General features: G+C 45.5%; 1 protein-coding gene across 1 annotated transcript in view; it reads left to right on the top strand.

The window, feature by feature from the left end:
- The window catches only part of LOC147901943 (Haloacid dehalogenase-like hydrolase (HAD) superfamily protein), a 60,526-nt gene extending 40,279 nt beyond the window's left edge, over positions 1 to 20,247 (top strand). The window contains exons 7-11 of the mRNA XM_087374561.1: positions 18,197 to 18,280; positions 18,353 to 18,493; positions 18,587 to 18,652; positions 18,824 to 18,933; positions 19,622 to 20,247. Coding sequence (XP_087230687.1) covers positions 18,197 to 18,280; positions 18,353 to 18,493; positions 18,587 to 18,652; positions 18,824 to 18,933; positions 19,622 to 19,796 — 576 coding nt within the window. The 3' untranslated portion in view covers positions 19,797 to 20,247. The remainder of the gene's footprint in view (positions 1 to 18,196; positions 18,281 to 18,352; positions 18,494 to 18,586; positions 18,653 to 18,823; positions 18,934 to 19,621) is intronic.
- The last annotated feature ends 356 nt before the right edge of the window (positions 20,248 to 20,603 follow it).

Below are 20,603 nucleotides of genomic sequence, written 5' to 3'. Positions count from 1 at the left end.
TAGAGGGGTTTGGTTTAGGACTGCCATGTGGGCTGTAGGTTGGCTTCCACACAGGCAGTGTACTGATGCCCTTGTTAGATTGGGCAGCCTCAAGGGCCACCCTGGCCAGCATCAATGGCAGGCAGAGGCCGTGGAGATGTACGGCTTCTAGTGCAGGCCCTGGTATGGGCAGAAATGGCAATGTGCAGGCCTCGAAGGAAGCCCGGTTGCCCTGTTCAGGTCAGTCAACAGAGGGTTGCTAATGGGCAGTGGGCCAGACTGAGTTGGCATTGTGTCAGACTAAATCGGCAATTAGGTCATCCAATTGGCCCTGACGCACTGGGTCAGTCGGTTTGGGGGGGTTTATCTGCTATATAAAGATACAGGACTGCTCTACCTTTGAGCAGCTATTGAAGCCTATATAGATGCCTTGTATGTGGCGTCTGTTGGGATTTTAAGGGTCACCTCCGCACCTGTGAGCCCGCAAATGAGGACATGCGGGAGGTATACCAGGAGCGAAAGAAGGGTTAGAGAGATGCCACGCTGTCAGAGAGGAAGTGGCTGCTGCGGGAAAATCTGGGAACTGTAGCAGGGCTGTCACATGGGGAGCATGCAGGCTGCTATGTGACCCAGCATATATGACAGCATAGGTCCGCTGAGGAGGGCTGAGGTGCAGGCAGGAGCAGGCCCTGCAAGGGTAGTACACAGGGCAGTGAATAGGGGCTGCTAGGGCCACTGTATATAGGCCCTGCAGGTGGTGGCAGCAAAGAACTGGCATTCTGCAGTCTGGGGCAGCCAGTCGGGTGCAGCTGTCTGGGTCTGCAGAAGTGGGTCGGTCCCACAGACGGGATCAATCAGCACCTGCCATGTGGCAGGCTTTTCGGCAGGGGAAGATCTGCCACTGACTGGGTTGGCCCCACATCAGTTTGCTGGTCTGCCTATTCCTAGGGCATTCCAAACCTATAAAAGGGCCCCTGGAGGGGCAGTCTATCAGTCTTTTGTACCTCAGTGTTTGGCTGCAGTTCCAGCAGCTGGGAGGTCCAGAAATTCACTTAGTGCCTCACACATTGGCTACAGTTCCAGTAGCAAGGATTAGCCTTTTGCCTCATCATTGGCTACACATAGGAGCAGCAAGGAGGTCAAGGATTGGGATACCAACAATACGTCACCACTGGTTGCAGGCAGAAGCTCTGATTGCACATAGGAGCAGCAAGGAAGTCTGTAGAAGGGGCATCTACTCAGCCCAGTGAAGCTCCATAGGGGCATGCATGCTGAGAGTTTTGGCGGTGCTAGGAGGAGGTAGGAGAGCAGTTTTGCGTGGTGCGAGGGGTCCACATCTAGGTAGCACCATAGTTGCTAGATGGTGGCACACGGTGCACACCTTTGTACAAGCTTTTGTCCATCTTTGGAACAATACTGTGGTTCATTAACTGTCGGCATCTATCTATATTCACTTGTATGAACAATAAAGGATTGAGATTTGAGTTATCACTACCTGATTTCTGGACTACCTTTACACAATCTTATGCTGCGGGAGTGTTGGCTACAGCAGACAAACTCTGTCTCTATTTCTAACAGTATCTACCTTTATATATATTGTATTTTTGGCTGTACATCTAAGTTCTCTTTCAGGTCTGTGTTGCTCTCTTTCTGGAAGTGTCTTGTAATCCCAAGGTAAAATCTTACGCTCTGCAAGGTGAGTTGGCTATAGCGAGCAACTACCCTATGTTTTTAAACATAGATGATGGTATTAAAGCTGGTGAGATTGAAGATGGTGACGTTTTGTTAGAAATCAACCAACAGAGGGTACACACAGCGGAAGACTGATAGAATAGCCCAGGAGCTCACACAGTGTGTCTGGGGTGTGGAATCACAAGCTTCTTTAACTTATGTGCATCACATAGATGTAATAGGCAATGATCCAGCCAGCTATAGAAACCACCAAAAGAATATACCGTCCAAAACTATGGACATGATACAAAAGAGAGATCCAAAGTCCTACGAGAGCGTGGTCCTTTGATCTTACCACAAGGTACTTCTACTATCTGCCGTATATCTCTAGAACACTGACCCCGCATGCTCCACCTCGAGCGTATGTAGACTCTTTGTCTCGATCCCTTCCACCTTGCTGTCCGGAAGCCGGCCTAGGTGGGCAGCACCTTAACTAGGTCTACAGCTCTACAGCCCACTTGTCTTCTCCTGGATAGAGGCCCACAGGTGGCTGATCTGCTGCTCCTGCTCCCTGAACTGCTGCTCAAAGTGATGATTTGTGAGGGCCTGGAGGCCCTCCTTTTATAGGCCTAAAGGCCTGCTGTAAAAACCGACCAGACAGCCTCATCCTGGCCGACCAGACTGGCTGACCAGTCTGTTAGCTGGCGGACCTGGTTGGCTGGTCCAACCAGCCCTATATAAGGGCCTTTGCCAGGCCCTTTTGGGCTGCTGGCTTTGTCCCTGTCTGCACCTTCTGTCAGGCCTGATGCAGGCCCCGAGCCTGCCCATATACTCTGCCAGCAGCCCGCCACGCAGGCGCCTCCAGCCTGCTCATCTGCTGCCTGCAGTTCCACCTCCTGTTCAAGGCTATTCCAGCCCTTAGATCCCATGCTGCTGCTCTGTACTCACAGCTCCAAAGCTCCGTACTGTTGCAGTTCCGTTCGTGGCAGATCTGTGTAGATCCAGGCTTCCAAAGCCCCTCCAACCTTCCAGGTATCTTCTAAGGTGTGCTACCCACATGGCAGCCCATGTGCTGCCTATGTGGCAGCCGCTCATCTCCTTGTTGCTTTCTTGTGAGGTGCTTCCCAAGTTGTAGCCCCCTCTCCATGACTTCTTCTTTGGGGATGCTGCCCACATGGCATCCAATTAGATGCCCATGTGGCAGCCCTAGCCCTAGGTCCACCTCCCCCACGCTCTCCTCTTTTGGGGGCTTACAGATGGGGAGGTGACCATTCCAACACCCCCTCTCATCGACACATCTTCATCCGATGCCAACACGTCGATGACGGTGCTCCAGTAACTCCCTTGTCGTAGTCCTCGGGAACATTTTGATGTAGAAATCTTGTCTTGGCTTTTTATCCAGTGGTTGCTGCTCCTTTCCACTTACGCACATCATCCCGGTACGGAGGTCCATCTCTGGTAGCACCTCCGGGCACACTTTTGAGTTATGTTCCCGCCTTCGAACTTGAGCAATCCAGATGCCAGGATCTTTCAGTTGTTCCCCTTATAATCAGTGAACAACTTGGAGTCTTCGAGGCACCATGCTCTAAGGGTTGTTTCAACCCTTCCTTCCTTTGGCAAGGTGCGCAACAAATGAATATCTTCAGATAACCTGGACCATGAACTCTCACTGAGCTCTCAAGTAGTTACTCTTCTTGCTTTTGTGTCTGAGATTTGAAGAAGCACCCACACTTCCCCTTCTGCCTTCGAAGAATGCCCATTCCTTCCAATCTCGCATTACCTGAGACAGTTGAAGAGAAGATTCTCTCCACAGCATGCTACAAAGGGCTCAAATTAAGAACATCAAGTACATACCATATCGTCGTACTGCTTGTGTGCTTGCTTTGAAAGCAAACCATGCATCTCATCGAGGCACATATCAAAAACTTGTGTAATTAAGAACATCAAGTACATATCAGATTGTCGTACTGCTTGTGTGCTTGCTCTGAAAGCAAACCATCCACCTCATCGAGGCACATATCAAAAACTTGTGTAATTCTGTACTGTCCCCTTCGGAAGTACAGCAACCATCTGAACATGAAACCCTAGGGCACTCCATGGAATCCATCCTCATGTCGGTATCAAGAGTCACGCACTTGGAAGATACCAAGCACTCCATGTTGTCCTTCACCTTCACAAAGGTTTCTGACTCCTCGTCGACCCACATCTCAATGTCAGACATCATCACTGTGGTTTCTAGGTCGGCATATTTGACCTTAGTAACACACGGAGATGTCACCAAGAATAGCTCTTCGATTACCACATTAGCTTTGGCTTTTGTGTCACCCTCTGAATTTGAGTCGAACTCCTTGTTTTTTTGATCCGCCTTCTTCTTTCTGCAATCCTTTGCAAAATGGCCTTGCGTGTCACAATAGAAGCACTTCTTCGTCGTCTTGGAAGTGTCCTCGTCATCAGAGTCATCCTTCTTGGACTTGCCACCGTTAGGCATGCCCTTCCCTTTGCCAGCGTAATCCTTCGCCAGCAAGGCCTTGTCATCTTTGTCATTGTTGGAGAGCTTCTCCTTGTAGCAACTCCTCAAAAGTCAGAGGTTTAGTCCTCTGTCTTGTTGTCACGGTCGTAACGAAGCTTTTGAAACTTTGTGGTAGCCTCCCCAGTACCATCAAGGCCAACTGGCACGAGTCCACCTTTTGACCAACCGATGGTAGTTGGTCCCTTATCACCTCGACCTTCGTCAAGTAGTCATGTACTGAATCTCCCTCATCCATATCCAGGTTGTAGAGTTGATGCTGAAGAAGCAAGATCTGGGATGTGTTATCTGTCTCGTACAGATACTTCAGAATGGCCCACGCCTCTACTTACGTCTCGGCCATCTGATGTTGGGAAGTACAGAGTCCGCCGTAGTCCCTATGATCAATGCTATCACGTGGGCATCTCTATCTTCCCAAGCTTCGAGCTCCTCTCCATCTACTGGTATGAGTATCCTCCCCTTGTTGTCCACCATATCCTCCGGCTTCACCTCCACTCTTGTTGTCAATTTCCACGGCTTCGGAGCCGCTAAATGACTCCGGATCTTCACCTTCCAGCTTGGGTAATTTGTCCCATCTAGTTTCCCGGACTCTCCAAAGTTAGGGATGGGGAAAGAAAGAAATCTAGGGGAGGAGGAAGGGAGAGAAGGGGCTGAAGATGGTTCTGAGATCGACATCTTTGTTGCTAAACCACACAGCACAGTCGAACAAACTCAACCTTGTGTAGACCAGAACTCTGTATGCACCTGACTGAACCTGTGTCATCCTCCTTCTTGCAAGGGCACTATCCTCCAGTCGATTCCCAAGAGCTTTTGAATCAGGGTCGTCCTCTAGCAAGGTCCCTGCCTTCAGGCTCCCACTCCTGTGAGCCTTCTACTTGGGTTCTTATACCATGTTAGAAATCAACCAACGGAGGACTGATAGAATAGCCCAGGAGCTCACACAGTGTGTGTTGGGTGTGCAATCACAAACTGCTTTAACTTATGTGCATCACATAGATGTGCAGACCAGTAAATAGACAATGATCCAGCCAGATATAGAAACCACCAAAAGAATATATTTCCATCCAAAGCTATGGACAATATACAAAAGAGAGAGATCCAAAGTCCCACCAGAGTGTGGTCCTTTGATCTTACCACAAGGTACTTCTACTATCTGCCGTATATCTCTAGAACACTAAGCCTGCATGCTCCACCTCGAGCGTATGTAGACTCTTCGTCCCGATCCCTTCCACCTTGCTGTCCGGAAGCCAGCCTAGGTGGGCAGCACGTGAGCTAGGTCTGCAGCTCTACAGCCCACTTGTCTTCTCCTGGATAGAGGCCCACAGGTGGCTGATCTGCTGCTCCTGCTCCTCCCTGAACTGCTGCTCCAAGTGATGATTTGTGAGGGCCTGGAGGCCCTCCTTTTATAGGCCCAAAGGCCTGCTGTAAAAACCGACCAGCCAGCCTCATCCTGGCCGACCAGTCTGCTTGCTGGCCGACCTGGTTGGCTGGTCCAACCAGCCCTATATAAGGGCCTCTGCCAGGCCCTTTTGGGCTGCTGGCTTTATCCTTATCTGCGCCTTCTGTCAGGCCTGATGCAGGCCCCAAGCCTGCCGATATACTCTGCCAGACCGCCTGCCACGGAGGCGCCTCCAGCCTGCTCATCTGCTGCCTGCGGTTCCGCCTCCTGTTCAAGGCTATTCCAGCCCTTAGATCCCACGCCGCTGGTTTGTACTCACAGCTCCAAAGCTCCGTACTGTTGCAGGTCCTTCGTGGCAGATCCGTGTAGATTCAGGCTTCCAAAGCCCCTCCCACCTTCTAGGTATCTTCTGAGGTGTGCTACCCACATGGTGTTAGAATTATAGATATAATTCAGCAGTGACCAATGTAATTTAATAAGCTAGTTAGGGGCACTTTTCCCTCTTTAAGAGGTTTTCCCCCCTAACCGCAGTTAGTTCACTAACTATGGTTAGTGACTACTAAGGTTTTGTCACTAGGACAAAACCTTATCTCTAACTCTTTCAGTTGTACACTTTCACACTCTTCTATTGCAACTAAGCTCTCAAGCTTTCATCTCTCAAGCTCACTCTCTCTTGCTCTCTCTCTCTTTCCCCAAACTCACATTTGGTATTAGAGCAGATCGTGCTCTTGGACCTGCTCTCAGCCCCCGGACTCTAGCGCTCCCTTTGCTGGCCATACCTTCTATCTGCTGCAGCTCTTCATCCCGTACCTGCTCGCATATGCCATAAGTGCTGCGTCCGTACCAATCTGTACCTGCACGTACCATCGCTTCTCATTTGTACCTTCCGTTGGCAGTTCGTCCGTACTGCCGTACGCCCATTTCTCGAAGCTTGTTGGGTAGCTGTTGCTCCGTACAACTCGTGTTGCAGGCGTCTGTACAGGTCTGTTACACGTCAGACTCCTGTTCGCTACCTTCCCGTACCTGCCCGTACGATGGGTGTCCGTAGATCGTACAATCGACTGGCCGTTGGTACATGTCGTACGGCACTCCTGCGTCATATTCCGTACAGCAGATCTTAAGCCGTACAGCCCGTCGCTAGACTGCACGGTTCGCCGTACAATTTCGTACGGTTCGTTGTTGCCAGCCGTACACTTGCGTCGACCGTACTGGTCCTGCGTCATTTTCATCGTTAGTTCATCAGGCGTCGTACTAATCCGTACAACCTTAGTACCTTCCGTACTTTTTTGCGTGCAGCCCATCCGTACAGGTGTTGTACCCACCGTTCATGTCCGTACAGTTGCATTTGGCCTTCTGAGTAGGTTTCATTCTTGCAGGCATTCTTGCAGTTGGTCGTCTGGCAGACATTTCTTTGCAGGAAGCCATTATTTGGTAGAGCAGTTTTTTGGGCAGATTTGAACATATTATTTGAATTGGGCATTTTGCAAAATTTGGGGCTTTTCTTGGATTTGCCCCAATTTCAACTCAATTTCACCTTAACATTTGGGGCTTTTGCAATTACACTGCGATTTCGCAGTGAAATTTGGGGCTTTTGCAGATAGAGAGCAATTTGTGCAACATTTGGGACTTTCAGACCATTTGCTCCTTTCTGGTTGCAATTTCAAGCCACAAATTGGGGCTTTTGTGTTGGGAGAGCAATTTTGGAGTTTTCAGTTCATACTGCCTTTCTTGAAGTGTTTTGCAGCACTTTTGGCAGATTCTAGAGAGTTTTGATGCTTGGACAGATTTCTGACAGTGCAAGTGCAGAAATCTGAGTTGCATTTACAGCCAGTGCTTGGCTGTGTTTTTTGGGAGTTGTGCATTTCATTCCCAGTAAGGGAATTCAGTTTTGTATCCTGCTTAAATCTCTTTCTCAGATATGGCCCAACAAAATCAGAATGACTTCCAGTTCGGTGGTCTTTCACAGGAAGACAAGTTGGATGGTACCAACTACTCCCTCTGGAGTTTTATGGTACGCAATATTCTGATTTCTCGCAATTTATGGGATTATGTGAATGGGGGTGAGATCCGACGCAGGTATGGCACCTAGTACCCCTCCTCAGCAAGGAGGTGGAAGAGGTCGTGCACAGGGTGCAGCTGTAGAACAAGTTGTTGGTGCAGCTATAGCCACTACTCCAGAGCAGAAGAGATGGGATTCACGGGATGCCTTAGCTTTGTCATGCATCTCTCTTTCAGTGAAAAGATTTATCATTCCGCATATCTGGTCGTGTAAGACCTCGAAGGCAACGTGGGATATCTTAGAAAGCATGTATGCAGCCCCGAATGATGCAAGGGTATCTTTCTTGAAAAGAGAGTTAAGTAATACACATATGGAAGAGGGTGACTCCATGTCAGTCCACCTCACAAAGCTACAGCATCTCAGAGAGCATAGATGAGATTATTTTTGATTCAGAGATGATTACTACCACTCTGAATTCTCTTCCTGAGTCTTATCTCAGCTTTCATACCTTGTTGAACTTATCATTGAGGGGGGGTGCAAATCCTCTCACTTTTCATGAATTGATAGGACTTCTGCTTCAGGAAGAGCAGACCAGAAAAAACTTGGCTTCACGTGCAGGTGAACAAGCTATGCTCTCAAAGTTTTAAGTCAAAAACAAAGGGACAGGCAAAGACATCAGTAAATCAGCCTTCCAGTGGGTCAGGACAGTCTTCACAAAAGGCTAAAAATGATGCAAGTAAGCCCAAGAAGAAGGGTTTTTGTCATTACTACAAAAAGCCAGGTCATCACATTGCAGAATGCAGGAAAAGGCTTGCAAAAGAGAAGAAAAACAGCTCCGGTATGGCTGTTTCAGATTCAGCTCCTCATGCATCTGACAGTGGGGATGCTGCAGCCAACTTTGTTGGACAGGATTATGCCTTTTTATCTTGCATTTCAGATTCTAGGCTGGCTGCTCCAGATGCTCGGGATAGTACAGCCACTTGTAATGATGATACATATGCATTTTTGACTTGCAGTTATGACTCTTCTACGGATGCATCTGCTTTCAGTGTCAATGAAACACTGAACACTTGGTATTTTGACAGCGGTGCATCCAAGCATATCACCTCTAGGAAGTGTGTTTTTACTTCCTTGCATCCACCTCTTGTTTCTAAGAAAGTCACTTGTGTCAATAACTCGTCATATTCAGTACGTGGCACAGGAGAAGTTGAGCTTACTGCCATTGATGGCTCAGTTTTCGATTTCAGGTCATCTTTGAGGATGACAAATGTGCTGTCCGAGACAGGGAAAATGATTATGCCTTAAGATAATCTGGTACTCTGCTGCTTGGGATTTTTCAGCTTGATCTTTTTGAGAAAAGAGCAGCCCATGCTCTTGCAGTTTCTACCCCTACTGCTGCCATGCAAAATGCATAATTATGGCATGCCCGATATGGCCACATGCATTACAACAGCTTGATAACACTTCAGAAGCACTTTATGGTTGATGCATTGCCACCTCTTGAGATACCTCCTCCACATACCTGTGAAGGGTGCATTTTAGGCAAGATGCATAGATTCCCCTTCAAAAAGGATGGTTCAGTTAAAGCTGTCCACAAAAACAGCTTATACACAGTGATGTCTATGGTTCCATGAGGACTCCATCATTGGGTGGTCATTTCTACTTTGTTACCTTTATTGATGATTACTCCAATTTCACTTGGGTCTTTGGGCTGAAGCGCAAATCAGAAGTGTTCATGGTGTTTAAACACTTTTCAGTCATGGTTGAAAATGAAACCGGACTCAAGATACAGACATTGCGCACAGATAGAGGTGGGGAATACTTGTCTGCAGATTTTAATGCTTTTCTGAAAGGCAAGGGTATTGTGTATTAGTTCACAGTGAGGCTGACCTGTCAGCAAAATGGCAAAGCTGAGAGGAAAAATAGAACTCTTGTCACCACAATGTAAATATCCTAAGTCAAAGTACAGTTGACCATTTATTTGATCATAATTAAAGAGTTTTTATATGTGTTAATTACGGTCAAAGAGTTATTTTAATGGTCAAAGTATTGACTCCAGTCAAGTAAATCTGACTGTGGTCAGAGAGTGTTGACTTCGGTCAACAAGACTTGGCATGCGCCAAGAGGGTTAACCCCGGTTAACCAAGATGTGCCAACTCCGGTTGGAGAGACTTGGCTATAATTAAGGCGCCTTGACCCTTGGTCAAAGCTCTTTAATTATAATCGAGAGTGTTGGCACCGGTCAACCAGAGAAAATATATATATATTTATTTGTATATATATATTTGTTTAGATGTGCACATGTGTTCAGTGGGGACGCCCACCGTGACTAGGATTAGTCCACAGTGTGTTATTTGCATGCAAAGCGCTAACAATTAATGGGTACCATGGTGGTGCGCTTTAATTAATTGTTGCAGATACTAGGAAGGATTATTTTTCCTAAGCGAAATGGGAGCCTGACAAGCATCTAGGAAGCGGTTCGTGTGACCGAGAGTTTTGAAGACTCCAGAATGGCCCTTTAGTGGCTTGTAATAGGTTTTAGTCTAAATTTCAGACAAGTGGCATGTTGCCAATTTGAATGGGGCTTGAAGCTCTTGTAAAAGAAGGAATTCTTTTCACGTTTTAGAGATAGAGATTTACAAGACAGCTCTATGCTGAACGTCTGTAACAGTTTTTCTGCTATGAATAAAGACCTTTGGGGGGGTCCAGCCCGACAAATTGTCCTGGGCCCTAGTGTATGTTGAGTGAGAGGGAGTGAGGGAGAGCTTTGGATAATGTAATTCCGTCGTTGACGTGAAGAGATAGCTGTTTTTCCACTCTCAGTCTGGTTTTAACTCTTATGGAGATGGACAGATGTATGCTGAAAAGCAAACACATGCCTCACAAATTCTGGCTTGAAGGTCTGATGTGTGCCAACTACATTTTAAATCGGGCTCCCACTAAGGCTTTGAAAACAAAAACTCCCCATGAGGTTTGGAATGGGAGAAAGCCTTCAGTGGATCATTTCCGAGTCTTTGGATGCCTTGCATATGCTCATGTGCGAGTTGAATTTAGGCACAAGTTGTCAGATAAGGCAATTAAGTGCATATTTGTTGGGTACAGTGCAGAAAGCAAGGGGTACCGTCTCTACAATCTTGCTACACGCAAGATCATTGTCAGTAGAGATGTGATATTTGCAGAAAATTCAGCTCACACTTAGGCTGAATTTCATATGCCTTCTTTTTCAGAGGATGTCTTTGAGGGGTTGCTACCCGTTGCCTTGGGTTCCCTTGCTGATATTTCTGATGCAAATCAGAATTTACAGCCACCTCCCGATGCTTCAGTTCAACCACAGGATGTCTTGCCACCTCCACAGGCAGTGGAACAGGTGGTGCAGCAAGAAATTGCAGACATACAAGCAGCAAAAACAGTCCCAAACTGGCTGTTACAGACTCTCATGGAGAGTAAGATTGATGCTGCATTACCTGGCAGGACTCGCAGTGCAGCAAGGCTCATGGAAGGTGCTAATTCAGTGGAATCAGCATATGTAGGTACTCTTCTTGATGAAGAGGAGCCTGCAACATTCGAAGAAGCAAACGACAATGTGCATTGGATGAATGCCATGCACGATGAGTTGCAGTCCATTGAAAAAAATCAGACTTGGGATGTTGTAGACTTGCCACCAGGTAAACATGCCATTGGCACACGATGGGTTTTCAAGGTCAAACGGAAGCCAGATGGCTCCATTGACAGATACAAGGCAAGGCTGGTTGCTAAAGGCTATGCTCAGAAAAAGGGCATAGATTATGAGGAGACATTTGCTCCTACATCCCGGATGACCACCATCCGATCTGTTATTGCAATGGCTGCACATTTTGAGTGGAATGTTCATCAGTTGGACATAAAAACAGCCTTCTTAAATGGAGACTTGCTGGAAGAGGTGTATGTCAAACAACGTCCAAGCTTTGAAATTACAGCAAATGCACTTCAGGTATGCAAGCTAAACAAAGCTTTGTATGGGCTGAAACAGGCCCCTCGTGCATGGTATGCCAAGATTCATGCCTTTTTGACCAGCAAGGGGCTGCACAATAGTCCTACTGAGAGCACCCTCTACATCAAGATGGATGGGGGGGAAATTTTAGTCATCCTTCTTTATGTCGATGACTTACTGCTCACAGGGTCCAATGAAGATAAAATTGCAGATTTCAAAGCTGATTTGTAGACCACCTTTGACATGTCAAATTTGGGGCTGCTTCACTTTTATTTGGGGATCCAGTTCTCTCAAGAGAGACGTGGCACTGTTATGTCTCAGTCCAAGTATGTGCAGAAACTCTTGGACAAATTTAACATGCATGATTGTAAGCCCATAGCCACTTCCATGGAGCCGGGGCTGAAACTCACAATGCATGATACAGGAGAATCAGTTGATGCCACATCTTATAGTCAGGCTGTTGGATGCCTCATATATCTCTGCAACACTAGACCTGATATTCAGTTTGCAGTATCTCAGGTGAGTAGGTATATGCACAGCCCAAAAACGATGCATTGGCAGGTAGTTAAGCGCATCTTCCGTTATTTGCAGGGCACGAAGTCTTTTGGCTTGTTATTTCCCAGGGGGGGTGACTTGCAGATGCATGGCTATAGTGATTCAGATTGGGCTGGTGATTATGACACTAGGCAGTCCACTAGTGGCAATTGTTTCTTTTTGGGTAAATCTTGCATTTCTTGGCTGAGCAAGAAACAATCTACAATGGCTACCTCATCATGTGAAGCTGAGTACAAGGCAGCTTTCACAGCAACAGTTGAATGTGTTTGGCTGCGACATCTATTTGCTGATCTTCATCTGTCTTTGGAGGGTCCTTCTCCAATTCTCACTGATAGTCAGAGTGCCATTGCAGTGGCAAAGAATCGAGTGTTTCATGCTCGCACGAAGCACATTGAGGTTCACTATCACTACGTCAGAGAGAAGTTGCATGCAGGAGAGATCAGTATGATCGTTGTCTCCACACATGACAACGTTGCAGATATTTTCACCAAAGCATTACCACGTGAAAAGTTTGAGGCATTTCACAGTGTCTTGAACTTATATCTGTTTGGTGATTGATCAGCCTTGTACATGACATTGGCACTGCAGGGGGGTGTTAGAATTATAGATATAATTCAGCAGTGACCAATGTAATTTAATAAGCTAGTTAGGGACACTTTTCCTTCTTCAAGAGGTTTTTTCCCCTAACCGCAGTTAGTTCACTAACTATGGTTAGTGACTACTAAGGTTTTGTCACTAGGACAAAACCTTATCTCTAAGTGTTTCAGTTGTACACTTTCACACTCTTCTATTGTAACTAAGCTCTCAAGCTTTCATCTGTCAAGCTCACTCTCTCTTGCTCTCTCTCTCTCTCTCTCTCTCTCCCCAAACTCTCACACATGGCAGCTCATGTGCTGCCTATGTGGCAGCCCCTCCTCTCCTTGTTGCTTTCTTGTGAGGTGTTGTCCAAGTGGCAGCTCCCTCTCTATGACTTCTTCTCTGGGGATGCTGCCCACATGGCATCCAATCAGATGCCCATGTGGTAGTCCTAGCGTTAGGTCCACTCCCCCCACGCTCTCCTCATTTGGGGGCTTATAGATGGGGAGGTGTCCATTCCAACACCTTCTCCAAGCTGAAGTGTCGTGTACTTACCTAGAAGGAACTTCCTCTTTCAAGCGTGTTTGTTTGGCTTTTAGTCAGTGCAGCATTCTCCTTTAGGTCATCTATACCCTTTCCATGTTGATCAGCTCATTCATACTAAACTTTAGTGAGGCTGGAAAATTGGATGGAACGAATTATCCAATCTAGAAAGTAAAGTTTACATCCAATCTGGTAGCAAGAGAGATACGGGAGGTGATGGAAGGAATGGCTTTGAAACCTGTAGACGTGGTGAATGCCATAGGGAAGGTCATAATTCCAATAGATCTAGATAAGGTGAAGGATTGAAAACTAAGTGATGCAGTCACTGTCTTCATGATAATCTGGACGTTGTGATACGCCATATCTAATTGGCGGATATATCACAGCAAGCATGGGAGATCTTAAAGGATCTCTATGAGACCAAGAATATAGTGAATATCATCACACTCCAAAATTAGTTGTTTACCCTAACAATGGGGAAATAGTCAGCACTGACTTAACATAGTGAAGATTCTAGATGTTTGTAGTTAGTCAAAAGTTGGACAATAATTAATAGGTGAGGATGATGCCACTTCCTTCCTCATAAGGATGATAGTTGGGATGACTGTGATCATGCTCAAGCTATTCCCAATCATTAGGTAGTTCTTTCACCAATACTTGGTTGACTGTGACTTCATTCCATTATAAGATATTTATACAAGTTGGAGAGATTCTCTCTCTGCATGTAGGAATTGTAAGACTTTCTCTCTCTACATGTAGAACTTGCATCTAGGAATCATATGTAGAATTTGCATGTAGAACATGCATGTAGGAATCTGATGATCAGTAAGCTTTCAGGCAGCTATCAAGGGTGATGACTCTCACAGTTGGAGAATGAACGAAGCCATTGATTACTCTTGAAGAACTTGGCCTATTGGTTCTCGAGATGGATCAAATGAAGCTGTATGATAAAGTGGATAATAACGATCAAGCTTTTGTGGCCAAGAGCAAGTCTAGCAAAGGAAAGCAACAATAAAGAAAGAAGGATTCCAAGTAGACAAGGACTCCACAAAAGATGAAGGCAAGAAAAAGAAGTTAAGAAAGTGCTTTTACTGTGACAAGCCAAGATACCTTGCGAAGGATTGCAGGAGGAAGATGGTTGATCAAGCAAAGGAGGATTAGTCAAACTCAACCGAATCATATAATACATCAAACGTAGTAGTCGTTCAACTTCTCTTAGCCGTTGCTCCACCAGCATCCTTGAGGTGAGGTTTGCAGACCCACATGTGATGGTGTTCATGTAGGACATTGTGGAATGGATCATGAACTTGGGCTTTGTTCTTAAACATGGAGATGTTGCTCAAAGCATAGAACCTAGGAATGAGCCAGTACCATTGGCAAAAATGAAGGTGGGCACTTTGAGCTCACCATGGGTAGTTTAGAACACTGAAGTGCACGATGGTCGATGGTGCTTTTGGGAGGTATGTGCTATCAATTTATTTTTTTTGGAGGCTTGAGCAGTTTGCTTTGGGGTAATTGTCTATCACTAGTTCTCAGCTGTTAGGAGAATGGAGGGTGAAAGCCTTCCGTATGGACAGAGGGGGAGATCTTATTATGGAGGCATTCAGTGCCTTTTACAAGATTCCCTTAGAGGTTGATGATGTTGGAGTTACAATAAGGATTGAACAAGTGAAGCAAAAAGAGAGTTTATTCAAGAGAGACATGCCCAATATATAGGTTCCAGTTACATCCAATAGTGACATCACATATGAGCTCACTAGAGCATCTAGATCCACAAATCTTCAATCAGTTCCATGATTCTCTCAATCACAACCCACACACCTAGATTCACTCAATCACACCTACTGACACCTATCCAGGCACACCATGTGTTCACACACTCACAACCTCAGACCTTAGGACTCCAGATCCCATTATATCAATTTGTCCTTCATTCCCCCCCACAAATTGATGACCTCAATCCTAGCAGTAGTTCATGGGAAACTTCATGGCTTGCCCACCTCTAGTGGCAACACACATGATCCACAACTTGGTGCTCACTCTAGCTGCATCAGTGGTAGACTCATTTGGGCATCCTCATCCCAACATGATCTCACTCTGACTTTGGTTTGTTGGTTTACAATTGGGGGATAGACAATGACTATGCATGGGAATATCCTTAGATCCAACAAGGTAACACATAAGACTAACAATAATTTGAGGGGGACATCCCAAGGCAGAGAACCCTTCTTGACCACACATGCAAAAATTCTAAATTGAAGATGCGGGAAAATACCCCCCTTTGATGGCATATCTTGTCTTTTTCCTTCTTCTCTCCCAAGCTACCATTCATATCCATTGGAAATCATCGTGCAAGTCATGATATATTTGTCCTTCATGTAAGCTCTTGTCATGGTCAATCGACACTAGTCAACTAGTCAACAAGATAGTATGACTCGAAATCCACTTTAAACTATCATAACCTCAATCCTCAACATAAAAGGTGAAAAATGCATTCAACTGAACTGAAAAAGAAATCTCTGAATCTCTGATTTGTACTTTAACTCCTCAAGCATCACCTTAGCATTTAGTGTAGCATCAAACTTCAAAAATAGTCTAGAAATGCTTGTAGAAAACAGAGGAACCTTGGAGGATTGCTACCTCACTCCACAAAGAATCAAGCAGAGGGAATTTGCTGCGCAATAAAAGGTACTTGGAAGTAGAAGACTCAGTGCAAGTCTCAGACCAAATGAAGCGTCACACCTCTAGGGGAAGCAGCATCTTCTCCACCTCCAAAAACATGTCTTCTTCAAAACCCGGCTGGTTTTTCTTTAGTTTCTTCTCATTCCCTTGACCATTTGCCCTCAAAATTCACCAGCAGGTAGCCCATAGGGTCGCCTAAGTGCACCTCAAACCATTTTTGAAATGGTGGCTCCAGCAAGCTAAATTTGAAGAAATGGCGCAGAATGGAGCGAATCTCAGCACGGGCTGTAGAGGCAATATTCCTTCAATTCCTCTCAAGTGGAAGTGCGCCTTAGCTAGGGGAATATATACCTGAAAGGGCTGGAACAATGGTTCAGAGATGAAAGAGAACAAGCACTTGGAAATTTCGTGGGAAGAAGAGGAAGAAAAGCTTCAAAAACTTCATGGTGAAGAAGATGATGACATGGCACTCAATGAGGTCTCAAGGAGAGTGAACCAAGGCTCTGATACCACATGTTGGAGTTGCAAGAAGGATTGAGCAAGTGAAGCAAAAAGAGAGTTTATTCAAGAGAGACATGCCCAATATATAGGCTCCAGTTACATCCAATAGTGACATCACATATGAGCTCACTAGAGGATCTAGATCCACAAATCTCTCAATCAGTGCCATGATTCTCTCAATCACAACCCACACACCTAGATTCACTCAATCACACCTACTAACACCTATCTAGGCACACCATGTGTTCACACACTCACAACCTTAGACCTTAGGACTCTAGATCCCATTACATCAATTTGTCCTTCAGATGATGCAGACTTTTGAGAGTTTGGGCCTCTGTCCATAAGGTGATTGGGAGGCTTCACCACAATTACCCAATTGCAATATGCTTGGAAGAACCAAGTGGTGAACTAGTTAAAACTTTTCAGGTGGAGATTGGTGATCCAAAGGATCAAAGGAGCATGCCTATAGCTGCTGGAGGTCAAGTGGATAAGTTTACAGATGGTGTTAGTTCATACACGGGTAGAAATAGACGCGGGAGACTGGGTGCTTTGCAGCATTTGGAATGTTCTCAACTTATGAGGGGAACAACTGCATGGATCTGTTCTTGGTACTTGGGTTGAGTGACATGTTCGTTATCTTCGGGGCCAGAAATGGTCGGTGTTGCAGGTTTGGAACGTGCATGGAGTTGCGGAGTCATGGACCCGAATTCAGAGACACCTTTGACTTGTTCCAGAGAATTTCACCAAGGGAGCAGATGGAGCAACTGTATCGACATAGGTGTGGGCCCACTGTGCATTGGCAAGAGGGGGTGTTGGAATATGAGGGTCAGCTCCCCACTTGTGAGCACTTATATGACAAGTATGGGGGAGGATGCCGTACAATATTGGGTGGGAAATAGGGGGTTGGTTTAGAGCTTCCATGTGGGCAATAGATTCGCTGCCACATGGGCAGTTTATACAACAGGTTGGTCAGTTGGGGGGGTCTATCGCTGTACAATGAGCCCCAATTGGGGTTCCATTATCAAAGAATTTCAGTCTACAGAGCATCTTCCGGACTGGAGCAGAAGCCAATCCAGTGATCAGTATAGTAGAGCAGTTCTTGCAGGAGCAGAAGTCACAGAAATCGAGCACACCTAGGTGCATATCTGCAGCCTGTAGGAGAGCATGAGAAGGTGCATAGGAGGGAGCTCTGTCAGGAGGGAACCCTAGAGCAGAACTTTGCAGGATTGCTCTACCTTTGAGAAGATATTGAAACCTACATAGAGGCACATGTCAAAAGACAAGTCATCCACAGAGGGTGCAAGAATGGGAGCTGGATTTGGTACCTTATCTCATTGGCTGTTTACTGAAGCTGTTGGTACATCTGTTGGCAGTTTGTACTCGGTATGTACCTTTATATATAGTCCATTTTGGCTGTACCTCTAAGTTCTCTTTTGGATCTGTGTCACTCTCTTTATAGTTCAGTAAGCACACACAGTTGAGTTGTGTCTGTCTTGAAGTGTCTCGGGGTATATCTTCCACTGCAAGGGACTTGACCTATAGCAAGCAACTACCCTATGTTTTCTAACAATATATGTGACAAACTTTAACTGCAAAATATGCAGCATTTTGTCTGAAACTAAGATTCATGGTTTTTTAGTAACTGAAATTAATGCTGTTTCTGAAAATGTCTTTCGGAAGGAAGCTCAATATTCATATGTTTTGAATGTAATATGTCTCGTCTTTCTAGAACATCAGGAGTAGCAGTAGTGTCCCCATCTCATTTTAAATCTTTTATGCCATGCTTCTTAGGTGCTTTGCTGGGTAGAAGCAGAGAGTCAATTGGAGCATTTCAAAGAGCGTCTTGCTGAGATTTACTATGAAAAGTTGTCCAAGGTAAGTATTTGTTATGATTCTAGCAGTTTACTTCTCCATGTGTATCTCATGCTGATACCATCTCTGACTTAGGTACGGGCTCCAACGGAGGGACTGAAGGAATGGCTGGAGGCATTGCAGACGGCTGGGGTTCCTTGTGCGGTTGCATCGTCATTAGATCGGTTTAACCTTCTTGCTGCACTTCAGAGAATGGGGCTTTACAAATATTTCCAGGTTTGTCTGAGCCCTTTGTGGGTTCAATGTAAAGATCCTTTTTGTATAACTTGGTAGTTCTTGTATCCTAATGTCTGGCTTGTAATGGTGCAGGCTGTTATTACTCAAGAAGATGGAATGGAATCTATGGCTCACAGGTTTTTATCTGCTGCTGTGAAGGTGACATCCTCTGCTTCCTGCTGATTTTGGAATTATAAAATGGGTTTGTTTCACTATGTGATGTGAAATTCTGTTCAAAATTAGTCCTGTTGTCTGCCTATCTAGGTCTCAACTTTGTGTCAATAGTATATAATTTTGGTTTTGATGCCCCTTTTTAATTGTATGTTGTAGCTTGATCGTCCGCCATCCAAGTGTGTAGTTTTTGAAGATGATCCAAGGGGTATAGCAGCCGCTCATAATTGCTCTATGAAAGCTGTGGCCTTGATTGGATCTCATCCTGCGTAAGTGGTTTATGTTCAAGTATCACCAACCTTGTCATTGCTAAGGAGCTGACTTTGTGTGTGCGCCCATGCATGTGTGCAGTGTGCCTGGAAACACAGTCTATCCGATCGGGCCAGAGCACCCTGTCCCCGTGTGAGTCATGCCTGGGCTGCATGTGTCATAGTGAAAAGGGGTCCTGTGAAGGCTGCTCCCAAATACGTGTAGGGACCGCACTATCTCCACTAGCTCGGCTCGATAAGTGAAACTAAGTTGTCGGATTACTGCATGTGAGGTGTTGAAGACCATAACATTGGTCTTCCCAAGGTTGACTGTCAGGTTTCTCTTTCTACAGAACACCTCTAGGACCTCTAAGTGTCTGTCAGGTCATGGAGGGGTGGTGTGTTTGTGATGTGTGCACGTGTGTGTTTATGTGAAGCTAATGCATAGGCGCATTGTTGCATGACCACAAATTACTCTTCAAAGCATAAACGTTTAGAAATGAACATTTGTAATTCCCCCTATCTCCCTTCTTTGCCCATCCCCTTCCCATCTGTTCTCTTCCAAATTTGGTCTGTGCGTGCATTGAACAAAAGAACTTGTGTGCATATGCGTATCGAAGCATGCGCATGCATGTGCCCGTGGGCCCTACATGTTCCCATTTGCTTTCAAATAACAGACGATCTTATAACAGATGATTGTTCTGTTTAGGTATGAGTTGACACAAGCAGACCTGGCTGTGAGTAGCTTTAGTGAACTTTCTGTCATCAATCTGCGTCGGCTATTTGCAAACCGAGGTGCAGAGTTCATGGACTTGCAGAAACAGCCTGCCGAAAAAACCCCTCCCAGAAGAAGGATAACAACAGACACAATGCCCATGCCCTGAAATCATCTCATCTGCAATTTTTCAATCCTTAATTGAATGATAACCTTCATCAACCTTGCCTTGCCATTTCAGATACTGAGGCTGTCGATAAATACATCAAGCAATTTTAAGCATCCATGCAAATTACCAGGTGTACATGAAACTGAAAGATGGCGCAAGGAGAAGTTGATATTCATGCCAGGATCACCCGGGTGAAACTGAGTATCTGGCCTGTAGACAGTAGCATCAACCTCTGTAATGTGGACTCGTCAAGTTGTGAGGGAGTCGGTTAGTGCTTTTGTTAGAGCAACAACCTGTTGTACAAAGATTGAACATTAAGGTAGCTCTGGAATGCTTTTGTGAATATAGGTCTTAGGAGCAGCACTGCAGAAAACTTCTGGTAAATAGATCAATGTGACCTTGTATCATTCTTTGAATTGCCATTGACTAGGGTTTAAAAAGTTCTGTGGACATGGTGGTTGCGTCGACAATCTGGATTGTGGTAAAAATTTTGACCATGCATTGTGCCTTTGGTGTGTTTCACTTACACTAAGTTGTGTGCATTTGTAAGGGAGCAAAGCTAATAGCTGTTGAATGTGAGAACTTTTGATCATTCCAATTTATAATGATGGATGCTCTCTTCATGACGAGTGACGGGGGTTGGGTGTCGAAGCTTGGAATCTGATAATGTAGGATGCTAATGCGATTCGAATATGCCATGTGTCTTGTCTTTGTTGCTGTGTAATGCATTGTACCATCAGGTCCTGAATGTGTTGCACTACCATTTTTGCATAGAGTATGATATAGGCCTTTATTTAAATCACAGTG

Source organism: Dipteris shenzhenensis, chromosome 5, assembly GCF_047967505.1.
Source record: "Dipteris shenzhenensis isolate YYH24624 ecotype China chromosome 5, Dip_SZ_1.0, whole genome shotgun sequence".
In the NCBI taxonomy this organism is placed as follows: domain Eukaryota; kingdom Viridiplantae; phylum Streptophyta; class Polypodiopsida; order Gleicheniales; family Dipteridaceae; genus Dipteris; species Dipteris shenzhenensis.
Note: the sequence above shows the minus strand (reverse complement) of the source record. Positions and strands in the feature narration are given on the sequence as shown.